The sequence below is a fragment of the Babylonia areolata genome, chromosome 24, assembly GCF_041734735.1.
Source record: "Babylonia areolata isolate BAREFJ2019XMU chromosome 24, ASM4173473v1, whole genome shotgun sequence".
Lineage (NCBI taxonomy): Eukaryota > Metazoa > Mollusca > Gastropoda > Neogastropoda > Buccinidae > Babylonia > Babylonia areolata.
In genome coordinates this window covers 25,840,959-25,864,793 of record NC_134899.1, presented here as the reverse complement: position 1 = coordinate 25,864,793, position 23,835 = coordinate 25,840,959, and the positions used below count along the sequence as shown (strand labels likewise).

The following is a 23,835-nucleotide window of genomic DNA, read 5'->3' as shown; positions in this document are numbered from 1 at the left end:
AATGGGGCACCGTATTGTCAGAAATGGAGCCCAACACTGTTGTCAGAAATGGGGCATCATATTGTTGTCAGAAATGGGGTACCACATTGTCGGCTAGGAAATACCTGCTGGCTGGTCTGCTTTAGTCACCGTCCTAACACTACTTCTCTCTCCAATGGAACAAGTCAAAGAATGGAGAACAGTGGTGTCTGATACTATAAGGACCAGTTGGTGACAACAGCAAATCAAACTGACAAAAAAAGAAAACAAATACATGAGCCAAAAAGTCACAGTCAACTGTGTAAGAACAAGTCCTATCTAGCAGTAGAACGAGAGCTCAACAGAAACTGAATGCCATGGTTTAAGGTCATTAAGGCCTTCCCTAAAGAGCTAGAGAAGCTTTGTGGTGCCATTTACAGTATGTTCTTCCTATTTCTTTGTATTTACAGGGCAGGTGTACGACAGACCTACAGACCACTCGGCTCATTCACTGAAGCAATTCAAAATTGACAACTCGCTTCATTTCATCTTTTTCTCAATCATTTATTTATAACAGGAATGTCACACAGTATAAAACATTGATTTGAGAGATTCATTACATATGCAACACATTAAGATTTAGCCAAATCATGTAAAATAAAACGCCTGATATGAAGCTAAATCATATACCTTCCGCCCCCCCCAACACCCCCAAAAAATAAAGCAATCAGATGAGCTCAGCTTTGTTAAATCTTTTAGCAGCCATGTTTTAAATGAATAAATATAAATTTGCACTTGCTCCTTTGTCTATATCTCCCTCTGAAAACAAGCAAACACAACATATATAAGTACACACAACATATATCATAATGAACATAAAACAGAAAAAACACTCTTGATACAATTTATACACTGTCACATCGAACCTCCAACAGGAAAATACAACTGATAAATCTTCAACAGAAAATGGATTAAGAAATTGCTAAGGAAAACAACAACCCAAAACACAATGACCAATGAATCAGACAGGAATCTCAACGCTGAATCTGTATTTCACTTTTGGGTGTAGGAACGTCATTTTAACAGCAATTCCTGCAGGCCAACACTAACACTGACAGACAGGAATCTCAACACTGCATCTGTATTTCACTTTTGGCCAACCAACACTAACACTGACAGACAGGAATCTCAACACTGCATCTGTATTTCACTTTTGGCCAACACTAACACTGACAGACAGGAATCTCAACACTGCATCTGTATTTCACTTTTGGCCAACACTAACACTGACAGACAGGAATCTCAACACTGCATCTGTATTTCACTTTTGGGTGCGGGAACATATTTTTCCAGCACTTTCTGAGAGGCCAGCACTGAAAGTCAGACAGGAACCTCAACACTGAATCTGTATTTCGCTTTTGGGCGCGGAAACGTCAAAGTCTTGCAGCACTTTGTGACAGGCCTGCACAGATCTCTGGTCGCCCAGCAGGTCGTACATGTGACTGGCTTTGTGGACCAGGTCTGCCCGCTCCTGTGAACCTTTCAGCATGGGGTCTGGAAGATGGCGCCCTGCCATCAGAAGGGCTGACGCTTGCTCCCTGTCCGCCACTTCGCTGTCTGATGATGACTCACCTGGAACCACGACCATCATAATTTTTACTGGTATGGCATGGTACAGGCTTGCTTATTTCCTGTCACAATTAGTACCCCATCAGTGCAGCTGCACTGCAGTTTCCATGGACCAGCCCTACAACAGCTGAGTGCACTGTGAAAGCCATGCTTCATACACAAAACATATATATCACCATAAATACACATCAACCCCCCTGAAAACACTGGTGAACAATTTAGAAGCTAAAGCCAAGCTAAAACTGCAGAGAGAGAAGACAAAACTGAACATGTCAATTTCAGTGTGGGTCTATCCATACTACCTCTAAGGGAAGCAACTGGGTGTTTCAGATAAACCAGTACAAGGGAAAACATATGAAAAGAGACACAGAAGGCTTTGTAAGCCAATAGTTTCTCACAATCCCACAATTTCTCTCAGTCAAAGTGAAATCATGGGCTTACAAAGCTGTATATGTGTGACACAATGACCACCTTCAGATCTCAAAGATCGGCTGAAAGCAACTACAGCCACAAGCTGTAAACATGTAAGAAAAGCTCATAGTAATGCAAAAAAAAGGTAGAAAGGTTAAATCTCAGATCCATCTACAACACAGCTGCCTGCACAAACGATAGTCTGCAACCTAGTTTCAAGATACTTGCCAGGACAAAGAATATCCTGAACACAGACTGAAACCTTGGCTTTGTGACATGTGTGCAATCACAGTTAATTCATATCATCACCTGGTCTTCGTGCCTGTGTGTACATGCGTGTCTGTGGTAAACTTCTAATTTTGGTAATATCCCCACTATTAAAGTTGAAACAAGAACTAATCATGACAGGATGGCAGTTGAGACTTACACAGGTAAGCCCAAGTCTACAGCATGTACACAAAACCAGTCTCACCAGTAGTGCTGTTGGATCGCTTCACACGGCGCCGGATGCTGCGATCCAGGAGCTGCTGGGTGCGTGCTGGGTTGGCCCCAGCCATCATGCGGGCTGTGGCTTCATGGAGGAACACCTGACCATCACAACAATCAACCTTCATTTTGCTGGCAACTTACAGTGCCTGTACTCTTCATTTTTCTGGCAACTTACAACCTCTATAACTTTCTTTTCTTTTCTTTTTTCTCCCCCCCCCCCACCTCCCTCTCCCTCCACCCCTCATAAACAGCATATAACAAGTATACAAATGAAGTAACAATCACAGTACTGTTCATCTTCATTTTGATGGCAACTTAGGTCTATCTTTCTTTCTTTTTAAACAGAAAATATTTTTTTCTCCTTCTCCTCCAATCATGGGCACAATTACATCTATTGACTTTGAAGACTGGAAAAATGTCCATCCTTCACCCTACCGAGATTCGAACCCAGTCCCCTCAGATTCAAAGTCCAATGTTTTTATCACTCTGCTGTTGCATCCATCACAAAGCTCACTGATCATTAGTCTGGCAAAGTGAGAATTATATCGGTGTTCAGCCACTTCATATGCTTATATGTTTCAAGGATGTGAAATTTAGTGTCTATCATCCCCTGTTTGTCAATATGCAACTTTGTTCATTTCCCCCACTTCCATATTATGTGCATCAGTCATTTGGGTTTTTCTGTTCTTTTTCTGTTTTGTTTTAAAAAATCACTTCCATCTTGTTAGGAGCAGGAAGTAATGTTCCACAGGAGCCATTTTCCAGATGAAATAAAATGGAAAATTGTTCCAGGGATGACAGAAAATAAGATTATTCAAGTGGAAGAGTAGTGCTCAAATATAATTTTGTTTTCCGAATAGATCTTTATCCATCCCTGAAAAAGGAGTATGGTTGTATGCATGGCAAAGTAAAATCTGGCATACCTACTAAGGCTCAGTCGCACGTACAAGTAAACACGGACATTGCAGCCTATGAATGCAGAAGGACAAAGGTCTGTATCCAATTTCTTTGAAATAACAATTATGGATATCCAGCCAAACTATGACAAAGGGGAGTTTCTGAAAAAGGGAAGCCAAAAACATTATTTTTGTATCCACTCTGTGTCACTTTTAAGTGAAACAAACAAACAAAAAAACCACCAAAGCAACAACAAACAAATAAAACACCAAGTAACAACAACAAATAAACAAGAAACACACTCATACAAACCTTCAGAACAAAAACATAATGCACACAGAAGGTAAATCCAACTCAACCTTAACACAGCGCATCAACTGACCTTTGGCAGTGCTGCTTTGCTCATCTGTGACAGCTTGCGCAGGCTGCCGAGATCCTGCTGGAAGGCAATGAGCTCCACCTGGCTGGCTTGTTGCTCTCCCTTGTCTCCCACACGTGACATTTCCCACAGCTCTGTGCGTGTGGTGAGCAGCCAGTCACAGAGCAGAAGCTGGATGGACTGCAACATAAAGTGAATGACAATGCATAATGCCAGTCAATCGTCAGGAGACGGATAGAAAACGCATTCACAAAACAACAACAAACTTAGCCGCTTGGACGCACAGGTTGCAGGAATGGAATATGGCTGCCAGAAAAGAGGGTGTTACATAGGCACCCAGAAAGGTGGTTATATAATATACTAAGCGAGCTCACTTGCCACAGCCACTTTCAATTTCTCTGCCAAAGATGAATAGTGTTCTACATAATACAAGACATCAGACCCTTACTAGAGTCTGCATCAGTTGGTCTCAGTGTAGTATGTGTAATTAAATGATGATTCCCACCAACCACTTATCTTTCATAGAATCAAAGACTTGGAAGGTGGCCATCAGCAATTGAAGGTGACATAATCAAAACAGAAAAGAAAATCTGAAAAAAAAAAAAAAATAATAAAAAGAGGAACATAAGCGAAGACAGGAGGAATACAACACAATCTTTCACTGAAATGCCACATACTGAATCCAATGATCAGTACAGTAATGTCTGAACACTAATAGCAACAATCACAACTACTTACTTTCAATATCTTTTCATAAAAAATGAAGTGATTTGGTGCTCATTAAAGGAAGATGAATACATAAATTGAATGAAAGGAACAACACAACAAAAATAAACAGATAAAAACAAGTTCAAAGAAAAATGTCCAAACATACAAGCACATATGATCACACACAAGTGTTCACACACACAACCTTAGGGCTATCTATCATCAAGCTTTGTAATTTTCCAACACAAACTGGAGTGTCGAGAGAGTGTGCCTTGGTATTTGCACTGCAGATGCATTGCATTATGTGTAACCCGATGCAATGCAACCTCAATGCACTACCACAACACACAGTCCTCATCACACAGGGCCGAAGGCTGTTCGAGGAAAATGATCCCACTCCTGAAAGACCACAACTACTGAAGACCCCATACAAAAATACATACTCACAAACTGACATATATCTACAGCTGCCCACAAAAACTAGTCACAAAGAAAGATAAATATCAAAAATAAAAAAAATAATAATGCACACAAAAACTAGTCACAAATACAGAAAGATAAACAAAAAACAATAATAATACCATTTAATAAAAACAAACAAACAATAAGACTCCACACAAACACATAAATACTGTACTGAAAAACAAAATCCAAACAATTTTTCTCCCAAAGGAAACTGTTTCCCTGGCAGACAGGAGAAATACTTCCTGATATCAAAACAGACTGAATCTGGGTGTGGGCATGTATAGGGGGGGTGGGGGGGGGGGGTTAGCATAAGCAACATAAGGACAAAGCCACTAAAAACAAAAATGGTATGGCTAATTGAAAATGAATTAATGACAAAAAAAGAAGAAGTAAAAAAAGAAAGAAAAGAAATTCAAGCACACCTTGATGGTGTTCCTTTCCTCTTCAGGATAGATCAGTTTCAGGCTCTCACGCAGCAGACGCCCTGAACGGTCGCAGTGACGAAGAATGGAACGTGCGCGATTGAGATCTGGCTGCAGGACCACCACCTTGCGAGCTTTGTAGGCCAGGTAGACAGCTCTGGGCAATGGGTCACTGCAACACACACCAGGCAAAGGGGACTTTATTAACTGCTCAGATTAGGCGGTCTCCAAGCACAGAAAACGAAACAAAAAACAAAAACAAAAACAAAAAAAACAAAAAAAAAAAAACCCAACAAAAACAATCTTCCTCTCTAAACAAATCTGCCTGACATTTCATTTCAATACTGGAAAAGATAGTCCCACTAAGAAACTAAACTATTCCTGTTGTACAAGTTTCACACCACTTTGAGTGTTCTTTGCGTGTCAAATGTATGCAGATGTGACCCCATGCTAGAACTGTTAGCACTGTCCACTCTTTAATGTTTCTTGCTACACGAAGTATACATATGCACATATTGTAATGCCAGTTCATGTATCATTTAATGTTATAGCAAATTTGTGATCAGCACCTTGCATCATGCTCACATCAGAACAAACTGACCTCAACCTGTCTCATCCTCCTGTAATCCCACCCAGTAACCAAAATCCACAATAAAACATGCACAACTTCATTTGTACAAACACTATGTGCACACAGAATGTTGCACTTCAAGAATATGACAGACATCACCATCATGATAAAAACATCATGATAAAAAGCATATACCTGAAGACTATCAACAATCATGTAATGTAAGAACTCACTCTGAAGACTGCAATGCTGGTGGGAACACATCCAAGACAGGGTAGCTGCGTGCCGCATTCTCGTCATCACCCGTCAGCCAGTAGAAAGCCACTGACACCACTGCCGCCCACCAGCGAGCAACCTCATCAATGTCTGCAATATCAAACATACCCTGTAAGTAAGGCTGACAAAAATGGCTTCCCTATTCCTGAAAATAACCTTTCCTATGTCTGATAAATATAATCCATCTTGAAAATTAGCTTTATGTCTGCAATATCAAACATACCCTGTAAGTAAGGCTGACAAAAATGGCTTCCCTATTCCTGAAAATAACCTTTCCTATGTCTGATAAATATAATCCATCTTGAAAATTAGCTTTCTATACTAGTAATCCTGAAAACGCTGTCCTGGCACTTGAACGCTTGTTCACCTAAAGAATATTTTTTTTTTTAAACACAGTGCCATGAACCTACATTTACACATGACCAGATAATCTCTATCTATCTTGTTAACCCCACTGTAAACACTAAAAATCCTGCAGACTGCGTATTCAATCTTCAGCTCTGCAAATTCTGAAGACTGCGCATTCCGTCTTCAACTCCAATATTCCAAGAACTACTTTAAATTTCACAAATGAATACCTATCCTTGGGCAAGTTCCCTCTACACAACAACAAACAAAAATTATTCTCAGTACCAATTCTTATTTCCAACTTTCATGCTTGTTAGCTGCCAGGTTTTTTTTCTCCTAAATTGTCACGCTGCAGTTACAGAGGAAAACTGTGCTTGACAGGTATGATTCCTTTATCATAATCCACTGGGCAGGCATTACCTGATCTCACATGCATATTTTAGGAGTCTGAGAAACGACAGAAAGATAAGGCACCAGCACGTCTGATCAAATGTTGACATGGGGAAGTTATTTAAAAGAAAAGAAAAAATTAAAACAAAAATCAGAAACTAAAAAGTGAACTCTAATATGTGAATATACACATGAATTTTCATAGTCACTGTTTGCACACACCGACATTCATGCTTTACTGTGACATGATTTTCATGCTTTCACTTATCTTTTATCCTTTTCTCCCCTAACAACAAAAAGGAATACACTTCAGCTATCAACTATAAACAGCAATGGCCTCCTCTGCTGTTCTGATGACCATAGTTGGACAGGACTAACATACATATATATCTGAAAACAAGACTATCTGCCTCACAAAATTTGGCAATGCCAGACTTGCACTATTCAGCGCACAGTATAAAGATCAAACCTACACAGAAATCACTCACCTGGAGAAGAGGAGATGCTGTAAAAGGCAGTGGAGGAGGTGCGGTGTCCACTGAGGCAGGTGCAAGCCTGTAACATCTGTGTGTACTGCATGGCTTCTGATGGTTTTGGCTTCCTGAAACAGTCAATCTCAAAATCAGTCAAATGTAAAGCTGATCAGGTATGAATCACCAAAAGATCCTGCATTTAACACAAAGGCTAATACTTCAATAACGTTTCATTTTTTCATAATAATTTAACTGACAAGAACAAAATTCTTTCTCAGTCTTTTTTTCCTTTTTTGATAAATTGAATGGTTCATGATATGTGTGATCTTTCCTTAACATTTTACTATAACTGGCCTGTTGCGGAATGATTACCAACAAAAGCTTGTCAAAAACAAAGATACACATTTGTACCATCCAAATTGGACACAAATTTTCCAACATAGATTCAGATGTGTACTCTTGATACACTCTGAATTACAATTCTTCCCAGTGTTATAAACGTTTCACAATGAAATATCAAAATACGCCACTGAAGCTAGGTATCCACCATACATTATGTCAAGTTCACTCACCCATATGGCTCTTGTGGGGCGACTAAAGAGAACATGCTTTTTTCCAACAGATGTTCCCTGAAGGCCTGTGTGACTCGGGCCAGGGGGTCCACTGAAAAGTAATCAATGCCAACTTGTTTCATTCTGACTAATTAAGATTAGTTTTAATGTTGTGTTATCAATACCATTCATACTGATTAAAGTAAGGTTCTTAGCTGTAACAGTATTATAAGTTTGAAACAAAGAACATGTTTCCTATTTTGGTTGAAGCAGACAAAGTATTTTGAATTGAACTGATTTAAAAGTGATTAATGTATATACTGAACTATATCTCACTCATTTGTACTTAAAGGCTCCCACCATTTACTGGACTGTGCACACTTGACTAAACGGCCAAACTAAAATACTCAAGAGGGATAGATCTTGCCCTCTCATCATTAAGTTGAGACTTAAAATCAGATCAACTTCAAGGATGTCTTACACACAAAGCTATTTCACACCATGAAAAGATCAAGCAGCTAGCATCTGCAATCTGAACATCTTTTACTCTGATAGCTGAATTACATCAAGGACGCTGACATGGAATGCTAACATTTGAACAAAACTGACAGCTTTGATTGAATTTCCCTCTAAAATGACTTGTGACAGCAGAAATATAAATCATCTGCTATTACTATTTCACCAACACACTGACGCTGTTCATTTAGATATATGGCAAAATCTTAAACAATAAAACACATCAAATGATGCTGCTTATAGCCCAACTGACTGTGAGGGGCCATTCCAAGACAAAGACTTGCTCTTTCTCTTCTCTTCTTCATGTTTTCCTCTCTCTCACGTTGAACACACATAACCAACATTCCAACCCCAAACACAACACCCACAAAAAACAACAACAACCACCAAAAAAAAAACAAAACAAACAAAAACAAACTGCCCAGCACTAAAAAGACCCTGACCTTTTGAATTACTGCTGGACAGAATGGAAGGAGAGCTGGTGTCCACAGGTTTGCTCAACACGAAGAAGTTGTGGCCTTCCGGGTGCAGGAGCCACTGAATGCTGGGAGGGACCTGGTCCCCGTCCCTGGCACACACCCGCCGCGCTCGGCTCAGGAAGTAACGCTGCACCAACAACCATCATGACAGGTTTAAGTACTCACCACTTCAATGTTGACAACATTCTTTCTAGTCTCTTCAAATTTCTGAGGCATGCTATCAAGAAATGTTTTCCCCCAACCTAAAAATTATTTTTCTGAAAAAATTAGTTCGTATAGAAGACAGAAATAAAGAGTACGTTCTGATTACTCATCATTATTTCTCAAGGAAGCCATAATCTATGCAAAATTGATAAGCACATTTAATATGAAGTCAGAATCATATGATCATGAACATCTGCAGACAGAACCAAAAATTGTACAGCAAATATTTCCATAAAAAAACAGAGATATCTATCAAGAGAGAGAGGTATATATCACCAAAGAAAGAGACAGACAGACATACAAAACTAATTTACATACACACTTACAGCAAGAAGGATTGTTAGAACAAAAAAAACCGATACAAAACTCATCCAATAAACATCACCATTTCAAGAACCAATCTGATTCTTTAAACTTCTTAGTCACTACAGAAACAGACCCACCCCCACCCCCTCCCTGCCCCCCGCCACCCCACCCCCACCCCCAAAAAACAACAACAAACACAAAAATCAACTCACTGCCACGAACTGTAGCCAGTCTGGGAGGGCAGCTTTGGCCTGAAGAGCACTGGTGGCGTAGATCTCTGCCAACAACCAGCGAGGGATAGTCTCCTTGGCTGTCTCTCCCATGTTGACCGCACACAGAGCCAGGTTCAGTCCCCAAAGGGCACTGCCTTTCTGGTGACCTGTTTAACAAAAAAAAAAATATCAATACAGATATTAAAGACTGAACATAGACATAAGTTTTACATGCATATCTAAAAGTCAGCCCACTGAAATGTTACACAAAACAGTGGAACACAGACATTAGAGAAGCTTTACATGCATACTCATAAATGTGAGGCTACTGAAACTTTTAACAGAACAGTGGATTTCAAATTTACAGGGCTGGTCATGAAACCATTATATATTCATGTTCAGTACATAATCATGGGAAAAAAAAAAAAAAAAAAAAAAAAAGAATCTGTAAAATACAAAGTCCACATTTATCTACAGCATACACAAAACAAGTTTTACAACAACATCGTTTCAACACGCACACCTAGCAAACAACACACTCGTGAAAATGTTTTGTAAACACATGATTGACCCATAAACTGTAGATCGCATGTGACCCCACCCCCACTACCCCAGATCACGCTTGCCAGTTGTTGCATCCACAAAACAAAAATTTCTCACCTCCTGTCACCACCAGACACCCAGTAACCTACCTGTCAGATGGAGCTGGTTCAACATGTGGTAGGCCAGAGCTGCATCCCGAGCGGATTCCTTCACCTCGGCAGGCTGTATCTTGGAGCTGCGCAGACCCCCCGCACGGGCAGCCAACCAACGGCCCAGGTACAGACGGTGCAGGAACTGACGGAACAGCTGCCACAGGATCCCTGAGATTGTGTCGCTGAACGATGCCGGCAAGGGGCGGCCCAACGCCTGGAGGCTGTGGCGAAGCTGCTGGCCGGCTGAGGAGTAGTCACCCTGCAGTGAGTGGACAGCTGGTTTTGTTAAGAGGCAGTTACAGAGCTGCTAGTGTGTGAAACATGACAGATCTCAACAGTGTCAAGTGTGCATGTCATCTCAAGAGTCTATGTCTATCAAGTGTGATTGCTGTCATCTCATGTGTGCATGTCATCAAGTGTGCACATTGCATCAAGAGTGTGTAAGGTGGGTTAAGGGTGGAGTTGTTCCTATTTCCCAAGTAAAAAAAAAAAAAAAAATGCAGCTGTGCTAGTGACTGAACTCCCTTCAAGCGAATTCACATGCAAACGTGTGCATATCAAGGATCCTGTAATCCATGTCAGCGTTCCAGGAGTCAAGCTCCTTTACTAGTGAATGTGGGAGCAGCAGCCCACAAAATCACAAGAATAATGAAAAGAACCCCTCTTCTCAATATCTCAAATAAACCTCACCTCCCCGCAGGGGAGGAAAGTCTCAACCTTGCTATAAACAGAATAACCCTCACCCTCTCAATGTCCACCTCAGCTTGGCGTCGGTGTCTCCAGTAGCTGACATGGGCGCTGGTGTTCTTCTGCGTGATGGGCTCACCGAAGACCAGCAGCTTGGCCAGGACCACCCCCACCAACAGCGCGTTCAGCATCCACAACGCCATGGTGGGCCACAGCCAAGTCACATCCCAGCCTAAGTTCCAAAGACATGCCAAAGTTAAGAGACATGATGAAGTTTGTTAAATCATTTCATCACGAAGACATTTTGCTATGCAGTGGATTTAGAGAAAATTTCCAGAAACATGAATATGAAAAAATTTAAAAAAAACAAACGCTTGCAGGTCATACTCCTGAACTATTGAATGAATATCTGAAACAATCATTAACATTCTTGATATTCAATAAAGGTAACCACAGAAACTAAGCATCAAGAAGACCTACACCACACTACACACTGGAAATTCTATTAATGATCAAAACGCCACACTTTCCTTGCAAAGTCACAGAGTCATTTTACAAAATATCTATGTAAAACATCACCTTGCTGAGAATCTGGAGAACTTTGCAAAAGGGTTCGCCCGGCATGTGCACTGGTGTCCGCTGTACCATGAAGCCGTGAGCCGAAGAGAAAATTGAAGGGATTGAAGGCAAGGATGCCGAACATGAACACACACAGAGCAAGGCGGGCACGATCCGAGATGCTCTGTGTTAATACGAAACTTGTTCTCTCTTCCGAAATGACCTCTGCAAAAAAAGAAGAAAAGATATTTTAGAGAATATCTATAAAGTTAATTAACTATGATCTTTTGAGCAATACTTCTTGCACAGACTTTCAATTACGATCTACCTTTCAGAGCTGCACATTTCCACACAAACTACACCCTCCCTTCTTCAAGCTCTCCCCCCATTTTCCTTCCAGTCTAGAAATAACAAGACAGGCTTTCAGCAATTTTTACAAACATGTACAATATCTATTGGACCAGCTTCTCTCACCTCCCATGTCATCGAAGGCCACAGGACTGCTGGGTGCAGACGAGTCACTGAGCCCGTGACTTGTCCTAGGGGAGCTGCCATCAGATGAAGGTGGGGACAAAGCTATCATGGACACATCTATGTTCTCTCCATTCTTCAACAGCATCTCTATGTCTGTAAACAAAAGAGAAGAAACAAAACCAAAATAAGTTAGATGATGCAGCAACCATGCATAATACAAGTTAAACATTTTATCATCACCACCCCTTACAAAAACTGCGTTGTTATACCTTTAAGTATAAGTTTCACTTAAAAAACAACAACATTACAATACCTTTAGCTTTTAATACACCACCTTTAGCTTGTAAATTTCATATGTGATATAGTCAAAATAGTGGTATGGCAAAACAGTGGATAATCCAGGCAAGAACTTTATAATTTAAACCATGAAACTTTCACCCAGAAGCAACACCAGAAAATGGTATCAAAATGGTAACAATATTGTCTGTTTATGGTCTGTTTTCTTCTGCAACAATGAGAAAAGCAATGTGACAGAAAAATGCACAAAATGAAAATAACATATTACACACAGGACAGGGGGTGTAAGGGGCTTTATCCAGAAGAGAAAAATATATAATGTTGGACCAGAAGACATACTCTGTCTCTTGAGCGCTGTCTTCAAAACTGTGTTCTCCTGCCGCAAGCGATGGTTAGAGTTCTGGAGGTAGTTGATCCTGTCAATGGCTTTCTTCAAGATTGCTGACTTGCTTAGCTGAAAAAGTATTACCATGTGGTTTTTTTTTTTTCACAAATACAACTCACACACCAACATACGCATGCATGCACACATAAACAAGTCACAAACAAGTTGAAAAGTATAGGTGCGAGTGTGAACACCTTAAATATACAAATATCAATGGCTCAGTTTTACTATTTTCACAATGAAATTGTGAACTAGATTTATAAACTCTTTTCCACAACAAGGCACCTACTTTGAAGAAATCTTTTAAGTTCAAGGATGACAACATAATTTACAGTGATTTTGTAAATTATCGAACTGATACCAGTGATAGAACTTTCAAAGTCTGGCTATGATCACACCAACAATAAAAACTAATAAAGCACACAAAAGTATGATCTGTCTCTCACCTTAGTGTCTCCTCCAGCAACGAGATCCTTCAATTCACCTATTTTGTCATTGATGCTGAGACGGTAGCGCTTCTCAATGGCATTGTGTGGCGTTCTCTTTTCACCTTTGATCCTTGGCTCAGGGGAGACATTCAACCGGTCGATTGGAATCTTGTCTCCCCCTACCTGCACAGGGATACTGGTGGTGGTGAAGATGGTGTTGCCATTGGTTACCAGAGTCTGGACGGGGCTGGATGAGTGGCTGGGGATGGTGGCTGGAGAGGAAGGGGAGTTGGCAGTGTGAGCACCAATGGTGACGTTAGCGTTGATGGCAGTGCTGGTGGTAGTGGACACGTTGGTGTTGCTTGGGACACTGACCACTTGACCTCCCATTAACAGCTATATGAACATAAACCAAACAGTATTCTTTGTATGCTACACATTTATCTGCAGAAGGTGTTTTTCTTCTTCACATTTACAAGCCTCTGGCTGTCCCATGAAACTGATCAATGTACTCCGATTCCTACACCAGACTTTTACAGAAAATAAGTATTAACTACTATTAAGTAACAAGTTTTTTGGGGTTTTTTTTGGTTTTTTTCCCCCGAAGTATTCTACTGCTAGAACTACAGTGCCAGTAAGACATGAATTTGTGGGAGAAAATAAGCATCTTTGAGTAAGTCTACTAAGCACTGCAAGTATCAGAACTTCTGTCAATACATCAGTAAATGAAGCAAAACCAAGAACTTTATATGGCTTCATCCCCCCTAACTGCTCAAGTTTGGACCATCAAAGAACAAATCACAACTCATTAAGAAAAAACACTAATGAGAAATTTCAATGAAAATCAATGTCTTTGGTTAATAAAAGTATAAACTAAAAGCTAAAAATAGAGAAAATCAGTATACCAGAAAAACTAGACTGAGAAAAGAGAAGCAATCTCAGACTAGTCAGTCAGACAAATCTCATCAATTACCGACCTGTTGGAGTTGCTGAACGCTGACTTGACCAATATTCTGAGCTGAACTTGCAGGCGAAGCCTGCACCTGCACAGGCTGTGAGTTCACAAGCTGCACCTTTGCTGGTGCCACTTGCACTGGAGGCACCTGTGCCGTGTTCAGTGACAACTGTGAGCTGGCAGGTGTAGACGGGACAGTTGTCAGAGGCTGTTTCAAGATCAGTTTCAACTGACTTTTATTAATTGTTTGATCTGTTGTTGCGTTGGATTGTGCTCCCTGTGCCAGTTCAGAAACATTAACCACCTGTTGCAGCTGCTGCTGGTTTGAATTCTGCTGCTTTTGTTGACACAGCTGAAGGACCAGCTGTAACTGCTTCTGCTTCTGTTCTTGTAACATCTGGTTCTGAAGCCGAGTGACGGCTTGAAGGAGCTGTTCATTGACATCCATCTGCTGTGCACTGTTGGTAATGGATGCCTCACTCTGAAGAGCTGGCTGTGGCTCTGGAGTCAACTGGGAAGCCACCGATGGGAAACCAAGCACAGAAGGATCTAACTGTGAATCAATAACAATGCCCCCAACTGAACCGGAGTTCACTAAGACTCCATGCTGAGAACTTACACTAGCGCCAGTGACAGACTGTGACTCTAGCAATGACCTCAGTGCACTCTGAGAAATCTGTGTGCCTCCCATGTCTGCGGGTTGGGTACCAAGACTACTCTGAGCCTGAGGACATGCAGAGAAGCCAACACCTGGCTCTTCCTTGACCAAGATGGAGGGAACAGCTGCAGCAACCACTTCACTCTGTGAGTGAAACTCCTGAGCATCTTGCTGTGCCAGAGAAGGGTCACACACATCTGCTGACTGGTGCAAATCTTCGTTGATGTACTTGAAAATGTCAAAATCTGAAATGAAAAAAAGCAAAAATGACTACATATATATCTCAGCTCTGAGAATTTCATTTTTCATGAAATGTATTTTCCAAAATTTTAAAATTAAGTAATTAAGTATTTTTGATGCAAGTTCTGTCAATGCAATTATTCCAAGAAGCTCACTGTCACAATATAATTTTGTAATTATGCTAATAACTCACAACAATTTAGTTCTTATAATGTAACGCCAACACTGGAAATCCAGCACCTAAATCACTGAAGTTTGTGACAATGAAAAGCAAACTCACTTGCACTTGGTTGTCTTACACTATCAAATGATGTTTTTTGGAGGATTCAGATGAAGTTTTTTGGGAGACAAAAGCTAAGCAAGATTGCTAGAACAGTAGAAGACAACAAAAAATTATGAATATCTTACTAAATAAATTATGAAATTGAAATTCTGAACTTTTATAAATATTAAGAAATACAGAGCCATAAAAGTTCAGTTTAGTTCAGATACTCAAGGAGGCGTCACTGCTTTCGGATAAACCCATATTATATATATACACATACATATATATGTTACACCACATCTGCTAAGCAGAAAAACAAAAAACATATTACAACTAATCAACTAATGTTAAAAAGAAACACTAGCAAATCCAGTCGAACTCAAAGGCTAGTAAAAACAGTAAAACATTGATTAACATTTCATCTATCATTGATAAAGTGCTCAAAATATATTGAAAGGTAAACACAATACTGTGCTGTGCTTCCATGTGCCTGCAGGACATACAGAGTATAATAAAAATTTTGTTCCTGATTGCATCATTCATCCCAGTGTGATGGTGTAAAATTTCTGAAAATGTATTGCGCCTCTTAAATTAAATGCTTTACTTAGAACTCTCTTCTGTAATATCAATTACACTGTTACAGTGGTGGAAAGAAAAGAGAAAAGAATGAAAAAGAATTTTTTTTTTTTTTAAATGAAAAAGGATATTTCATTGTTCAACTATTACTGAACTACTGTAAACATTTCACTTACACACTGACATCGGGATACAGCATACAAAAACTGCCTAAATGTTGGTAAAACAATGCTAAACCAGCAATTGCAATGATGCTAGTGTCTATGAATGATAGGGGAAAGAGCATTTGGACTGTCTTAATTAAAGACTCCCAAAGTGGAGTGATGGCGTCGAGGTAAAACGAGATAATCTGAGCGCTCAGCCCCCCATATTTTCTCCCCCTCCACTACACCTTGAGTAGTGGTCTGGACGCTAATCATTCAGATGAGACGATAAACTTACGTCCCGTATGCAGCATGCACTTAGCGCACGTAAAAGAACCCACGAAAACAAAAGGGTTGTTCATGGCAAAATTCTGCTGAAAATCCACTTAGATAAGAAAAACAAATAAAACTGCATGTGGGAAAAAATATTTTAAAAAAGGGTGGCGCTGTAATGTATCGACGGGCTCGGGAGAAGCGCCTGAATTTCACATAGAGATATCTGTTGTGATAAAAAGCAATACATATAGTTATACAAAACAAATACAAATATACACTGCGGTTTTGAGCCACTCAACCTCGCCGTAATTTGTTATAACCACCAACGAAACAATTCTTGGGATGTCGAATGTTAAGTGAAAAAAAACCAAAACAAAAACAACCCCTCCCCCCAAAAAAAACAACCAACAAAACAAACACGGTTTTTCAAACCCCCCCCCCCCCCCCCATCTACGCGAACACTAATTTTTTTAGGAATGTTCCTCAACACTGGCCTTGACTTCACAAGTCCATTGTCGCATTCAGTTGCTTGGCATCTGCTTGGCAGATGTAGAGTATATGGATTTGTCCGAACGCAGTGACGCCTCCTTGAGCTACTGAAACTGAATTCAGTTTCACGTTCATCGTCGTCAGTTTTTCTCAAGAAAGGAACCTAAATGACAGTGTCATAAGAAAAGAAAACATCGCAATATTGTGAGATATTAAAAAAAAAAGTTACGTTGGCTTTCACAAGTTTCATTTTCTATCTCAGATGTTCACCACATGTTTACACAGATGTGCTGGTCTAATTATATAATCGGACATGGCCAACCCACGGGTCACTTACTGACTCGTCGACTGACTTTGACACACATAAGTCCATTGATTATTTCTGCATAGAAATGCCAACAACCTAACAATGAATCATGTACGTTTCCGACTTACCATCTCCACATCCAAGATAATCCATTTCACTCGAATTCATGAAAGACGTCCCAAAATCAGAACTTAAATCGTTATCAGTAGCAGACCATTCTCCACGGTCAGCCATGTTGAGGGATTTCGCGTGCGTATGTGTGTGTCCGTGTGTAGCGCCACGAAATACCGACCAATCACCATCGAGAGAAGCATCGGCTGATTTTACGTCACATATGCCTATGAAAACAGAGGGAGAGCTCTCTTGAATTATCTTGGCCTAGTTTGCATGCATGCGTTAATTTTCCTAAAGCATTCAAATTTGTCGAGAACAGACAAATATTTAGATATTAATTGAACATTCGTGCACAATAAAAAATATGTTGAACATGATCAAGGAAAGTTGTGTCTTCGTGATCAAGCGGCCAGAAAACAGGTCGCTGTAATGACTTGCAGCGAGTCGGTTGTTACCTCCCTTTCCCACAAAAATAAGTGTTTCGACATGCCACTCGACAAAGTGATTCATGCTTGGTGAACGCGGCAGGATACAGCTGTTGAGATGAATCGTCTTACTGTTTTGTTTATTGATTTGTTTTTACTTTTTATTTTTATTTCAGTTCTTTGACTTTAAACTGGGAGCGCACTTTGCGCTGTTGAGTTTGCTTGTGAAACCCATACGCAACGCACACAACTGTGGAGGTATTGACACACCCCCATTTCGCAAGGTCATCATGTTGTTTGGGAAAAGGCCGGGTGTGGGAGTGTATTTTTATCGTTATCCGTATTGGCGCGATGACCGTTTAACAGTTTCAATGTTCTAGGCAGCAAAGTGACAATAAAGACGTGTGATAATTTGAACCACTAAGACTATGGGATACTATATTATATACGAACAGCCATGCTGCAACATCTGGAGGAAAAACTGAGAACACATACACACGGCACACAACGGCACACACGCACACAACGGCACACACACACGCACAAAACAAAACCAATTAACCCCCCACCCCACCCCCCAAACGGCATACAAACAAAAATGAAATAAACAGCATTCAAACCGGCAAAGATACTTATTATCAGTTGCTACTAAGGGAGCAAGTGGACTATGATAATATTTTACATACACTGAGCCACAACCGAACAAAAGCTGCCGACGTGAAAAGTACGTCAGTGAAACGTTGTTTTTTTGTTGTTGTTTGTTTGTTTGTTTTTTTTGTTTGTTTGTTTGTTTTTGTTTGTTTGTTTTTGGGTTGTTGTTTTTTTAATTAATAGTTTACCCGGGCCAATGATGACCAACACACAACCTGAAGCGTCCATTACGACTAACCCGTATGTCAGTATCCATATCCTGCTAGTTTCGACTAACAGAAACGACATCCAGTAAAGCAATATCACAATCATACCTCGAGTCATTTCCATCACCATAAAATGTTTGGGAAAATTTAGACTGTAATTTAGGATAGTTTTCATGGCGGTAAAGAAAACACCACATTTGTAACAGTAATCTCAGTGGGCTGAATATACTGATGGCAAAATACCACACCAAAACACAACTTGACAAACCGGCAAAAGAATACTGGATTTAAAGATTCCTGATAAAAAAACAAACAAACCGGAAAAAAACCAGAAAAAAACAACAACATTACCCCAACCTTACAAGCGCCCAACACTGACCTATATTTCACTTTGATGTCAACAAAAGTCACAAATCACGTCACTAAATGATCACTACAAAGACAAACACATGATTCCCTCACCTGTCACCAGGTAAACTTATACAGATCGAGGCACACCCACTGGCCCAGGGTGAAACACGGACCCACACAGACAATCACCGACACACACCGAAGAAGAAGGGTGACAAGACAAACGCCCCACAGACGGCAGCACCCAACTGACAGCTCAAAAGCTGTAACGGTGACCCGTCTCCAGAGAGAGCTTGGCATCAAAAGCAAAGGGGAATCTTTCTTCTCTAACAACTTTTTTTTTTTTTTAACTCAAAAGGTCAAAATGTTCAAGAACATCGGAACATGCTACATACATATCCCAAGGAATACACGTGCGTAAGCTCGGCGTTAAGCCGGACATACACACAAAGGGGAGATGGTGGTGAAGGACAGAGGAAGAGAGAGGGGGAGAAGGGAGAGAGAGAAAGGGGGAGAAGGGAAGGAGAAAAGAGGCCGCGCACACGAACACACGCACATTGAACGCCACGAGCCGTGACAGTACATCTATGTGTATACAAGGCATAGAAAAAATGCCGTTACATGTTGTTTTATTTTGCCGCTAATTTGTTTATTTTGCAATGCCAGTCAGTAATTTTGGGGCACTGTAAGCACCCCTGCTCATATCTCATGCACCGAGTGCTCAAATAAGCTGCACGTGATGGTAAATTGAGCTTAGAAATAATCCTTTTTATCTATTGTTTTACAAGTTACTGAAAACTAATTCTTTGATACCTTAAGTATTTTGTGTTCTTTACTCGCTGAAATCTTATTCGCGTATTTCTATGTCGTAGTTTCTAATTTAATCAAGTTCTAAGTTAAGGTGCTAAAATTTGCATCAGCTCCAAATACATGCGTTTTTCCTCCCAGCCCTAGCCGGTTGGAGAGAGAGAGAGAGAGAGAGAGAGAGATGCTACCCGTTTTCTTCTGCCCGCCTGCGTGCCCAGTATATTTCTTGATCAAATATGATCTATATGATTCTGGAGCTTTCAAAACGTTTTTGCCACGGCCGGAGAAAACAAATCCGTTTCGTGGGTGACTCGAACGATACAATCTCTGTCAGCCAGAACCACACATTGGCTACTAGTCCATCATACTATATACATTGGCAGTGGTCCTGAGGTGAATACTTTCAAGACAGTTTAGAGATGCAGACAAAGAGAAACGAGGAAAAAGAGATAAAAGTGAAAGAAAGAAAGGGAAAAGTGTGCTTTGGTACTAAGCACAACTCAGACCGAAGCTATCGACATCAACTGACAACTAAGTTTGTTTTTGTTTGGTTACCCCTTCAGTGCCAGATGGAAAACAGCAGAAAGTGATGTTTAGGTCATAAAACTTTATCCAAATCAATAAGCCTGAAACTACGTAATACGTACGTAATACGTTTATGGCAGTCAAGGGGTTTTAAGTCCTACCAGGCACAGAATATACGAGTATACCTACTAGAAAGAGAGGCGAGAGAGAGACAGACAGAAAGAAAGACAGACAGAGACACACGCCAGTATATACCTACCTACTAGAGAGAGACAGACAGACAGAAAGAAAGACAGACAGATAGAGACACAAAGAAACAGGAGTGGAGAAACACTGGAGGCTATTGCCCTATCGAACCTGAACCGTGAAATCATTATCTTTCCTTCTTTTTTTCTTTTTTTTAAATTCTCAACTTCTTCCGTGCGGTCGATAAAAAGCCTGAACAATTCGATATGTGGATCACCCGTCATGTATTGACAGACGTAGCGCAGGTGGCAAAAAGGACGGCTGTAATCGTTATGCTCCCACGGTTCCTAAAGTTTGTAAACATCACTCCAGTTTGACCAACCAGTTTAGTGAAGTTATTGATCAAGGCTCTCGTCTCACTTGTGGAACACCGTTATTGGTCGAAAATAGCACTTGCGTGGTGATGGAATGCCGCGCTTCACTCGAATCTCGCATCTATGACCAGAAAATATTTCTTGGTCAAAGTTCGCATCTGATAACACGTACAGCTCTGAGTCTTTGTTTCTGAAATTTATTTTGTTTTCCTAATCTTGCCTTTTAGTTCTTACAGAAAATAGTCCGTATAGATGTTCGGCGTCTATTCAGAACCAGCATTGCTTATGTTCATTGCTTTTCATTCTGTACAACAAGTATACAAGTAACCACTGTCACGTTGCGGAAGCACACTGTGTCTGACAACGAATCTGATGATAACACACAACTCTACAACTCGAGTCATCTCATTTCACTGATATCCAACCATTTCTCGGATATCTCAAAATAAATCACAACGGAATGATACTACGACGACTCAGGCACTTTTAACTGGCAATGCTTCTTCTCAGTCTTCTTCTTCGCTCGCCGTGGGCTGCAACTCCCAGGTTCACTCGTATGTACGTGCGCGTGTGGGATTTTACATGTATGACCATGCCATGTAGGCAGGCATACTCCCCTTTCGGGGGGTGTGCATGCTGGGTATAAATATCCTTGTTTCCAGAACCCACCAAACGCTGTCATGGATTACAGGATCTTTAACGTGCGTATTTGATCTTCTGCTTCCGTATGCACACGAAGGGAGTTCAGCCACAAGCAAATCTGCACATATGTTGACCTGGGAGATCGGAAAAATCTCCACTCTTTACCCACCAGGTGCTGTAACAGAGATTCTAACCCGGGACCCTCAAATTGAAAGTCCAACGCTTTAACCGACAATGCAAAACGCGGATCAGACCCTGAAATGAACCCCTTGACTGTTGCTGACTTGTATGCTCATCCGTGAAGGTCTGTCACCTCACTTGTTTATTATTGCTTTTAGTCCGACCGACCGCACAGGGCCATATCAGGACCGTCAAACCAACCATACAAATGCTCAACCGCGTCAATACAAAACCGTCACCCCCCCCCCCCTCCTCCACACACACACACACACACACACACACAATCAAGACAATTCCACAAAGCAGTTTCTGACACATTATCCTAACCATTTAGCTCCTTGGGCAAATAAGGATAGGCCGTGCTGAGGTCGTTAGCCCTTCCGCTAAATCTATCATCCCCATATTACAAAAAAGTAAATAGCCTATATGGAAAAGAAAACAACAACAATACTTCAAAGTCAAACAAACAATACATAAAACGCCATACATGTAGGCAAATAACACTGCAGAATGGACAGCTAGTGCCCATCCCAGCGCTTACAACTTCACCACCTTATCGCCAGAACAAAAAAAGCACAGATAGTACATCATAGACTGCGGAAAAGAGAAGAGAAAAAAAAATGTCAAGGCTTGCTCGAAAAAGGAAAAGGGGATTGGACAGAAAGGCAACAAAAAAAAAAAAAAAAAAAAAAAAAAGCAGACAATAGTGAAGGAAAAAAAGGCAGAAATAAAGAGCAACAGAAAAGAGGAAATTTCTAAGCACAGAATTTCCAGAAGGTGGGGATGCTATTTATACTGAAAGACCTCCAGCATCTCCATGGGGGTGTCTCCTCGCTGAGAGAAGACATAGTTTACAGGTCAGGACGTCACTTACCTTGCATTACCTATTTAGACCCCTGCCTCGCGGGGATGTATTACTTTTTATCAGCGAAATCAATGCCACGCTTATTTCTTCAAGACTTAGTAGTCAAGGGGTTAACCAGTTGGTAAAACTGAAATTTATCTTTTAGGAATTTCGTCCATAACACTTGTGTTTCGCTTGAAAACAAGCTTTGCGTGAACGCTCAGGTGCTGTTTGCTTGAATGTGAAGAATGGGACCGACACAGCGGAGTGTCATCGACTTAGGTTACGTTTTCAAGAGCATTGCTAAGTCTGTTGACCAGTATTGCAGTTGTCTGTTTCTTTCGGATCGGACCTGACAGGCATCAGGATACAATATGAAAGGAAGCTCCTGGTGATTACAGTCCTGTTACGTAGACTCAAACCAAAATAAAAGTCAGAAGTAGTAGTATCACAAAAATAAAACAAAACAAACAACAACAACAAAAACAGCAACAACACCAACAAGACCCCCCCCCCCCACCCAACCCCCACCCCCCTCCCCCCAAAAAAACCCCCAAAAACAAAACAAAACAAAACAAAAAAAAAACAAAAAAACAAAACAAAAAAAACAAAAACAAGCAGAAAACAAAAACTCACGTCTTTTTTCTTAGCTTACTGTTTTTTTTCGTGGAGACTTCAGTTTTTAATTTATTCTCCATTTTTTATGCATTAGTGAATCATGTGAAAGTATTTGTTTCGGCGGTCTCCTTTCGTTGAATGGTGGTTTCCATTACAGGAGAGGAGATTCGTTTAGTATGGCTTTGCGACAAAGTAGTCTATCTATTTTTGTCAGTATGGTGTTCTGTACATCTCCAAATCAAAATGTGTACATCCGAACACCACCGAAGTGTTATATATATATATATATATATATATATATATATATATATATATATATATATATATATAAACATAGATAGATAGATAAAAGAACTAAATCTTTGCACATTCAATCGAAAACCAAGCATTTTACCAGCTTTGATAAGAATTTGCATACAGATGACTGGATATGATGGAACATTTTTCATTCACAACATTCTTTCATCTGTTGCAGATTGAAAAAAAAAAGACATATCCACTCTCATAAACGGTTATGGTGAAGAAATTACCATCGAATGCATTTCCAAAAGCAGAAAACATGTAAAGAAATAATAATGGTATCATAACAATAATCATACTCTGCATATATTTCTTAAGAATGTCTCAATGAATTGACTCAAACGTTGTGCTGTGCAATGTTGCACTTCGCTGTGCTTTGACCATCGAAGGATCTATGATCAAGGACACACACACACACACACACACACACACACACACACACACACACACACACAAAGAAAATAGATGAAAGCAACATATTGTAATTAGGCCTGC

General features: G+C 40.4%; 1 protein-coding gene across 1 annotated transcript; it reads right to left on the bottom strand.

Annotated features, from left to right (window-relative positions):
* Positions 1–501: 501 nt before the first annotated feature.
* LOC143298493 (sterol regulatory element-binding protein 1-like) lies at positions 502–17,404 on the bottom strand. The gene is made up of 17 exons (XM_076611308.1): positions 17,246–17,404; positions 14,186–15,066; positions 13,227–13,604; positions 12,735–12,849; positions 12,099–12,251; positions 11,646–11,849; positions 11,123–11,298; positions 10,377–10,638; positions 9,685–9,851; positions 8,927–9,089; positions 7,989–8,079; positions 7,432–7,544; positions 6,163–6,295; positions 5,359–5,530; positions 3,767–3,943; positions 2,471–2,585; positions 502–1,590 (listed from the first exon to the last, which is right to left on the bottom strand). Exons 1-17 carry the CDS (start codon positions 17,349–17,351, stop codon positions 1,352–1,354), a joined length of 3,645 nt encoding a protein of 1,214 aa, XP_076467423.1. The 5' UTR covers positions 17,352–17,404; the 3' UTR covers positions 502–1,351.
* Between the last annotated feature and the right edge of the window lie 6,431 nt (positions 17,405–23,835).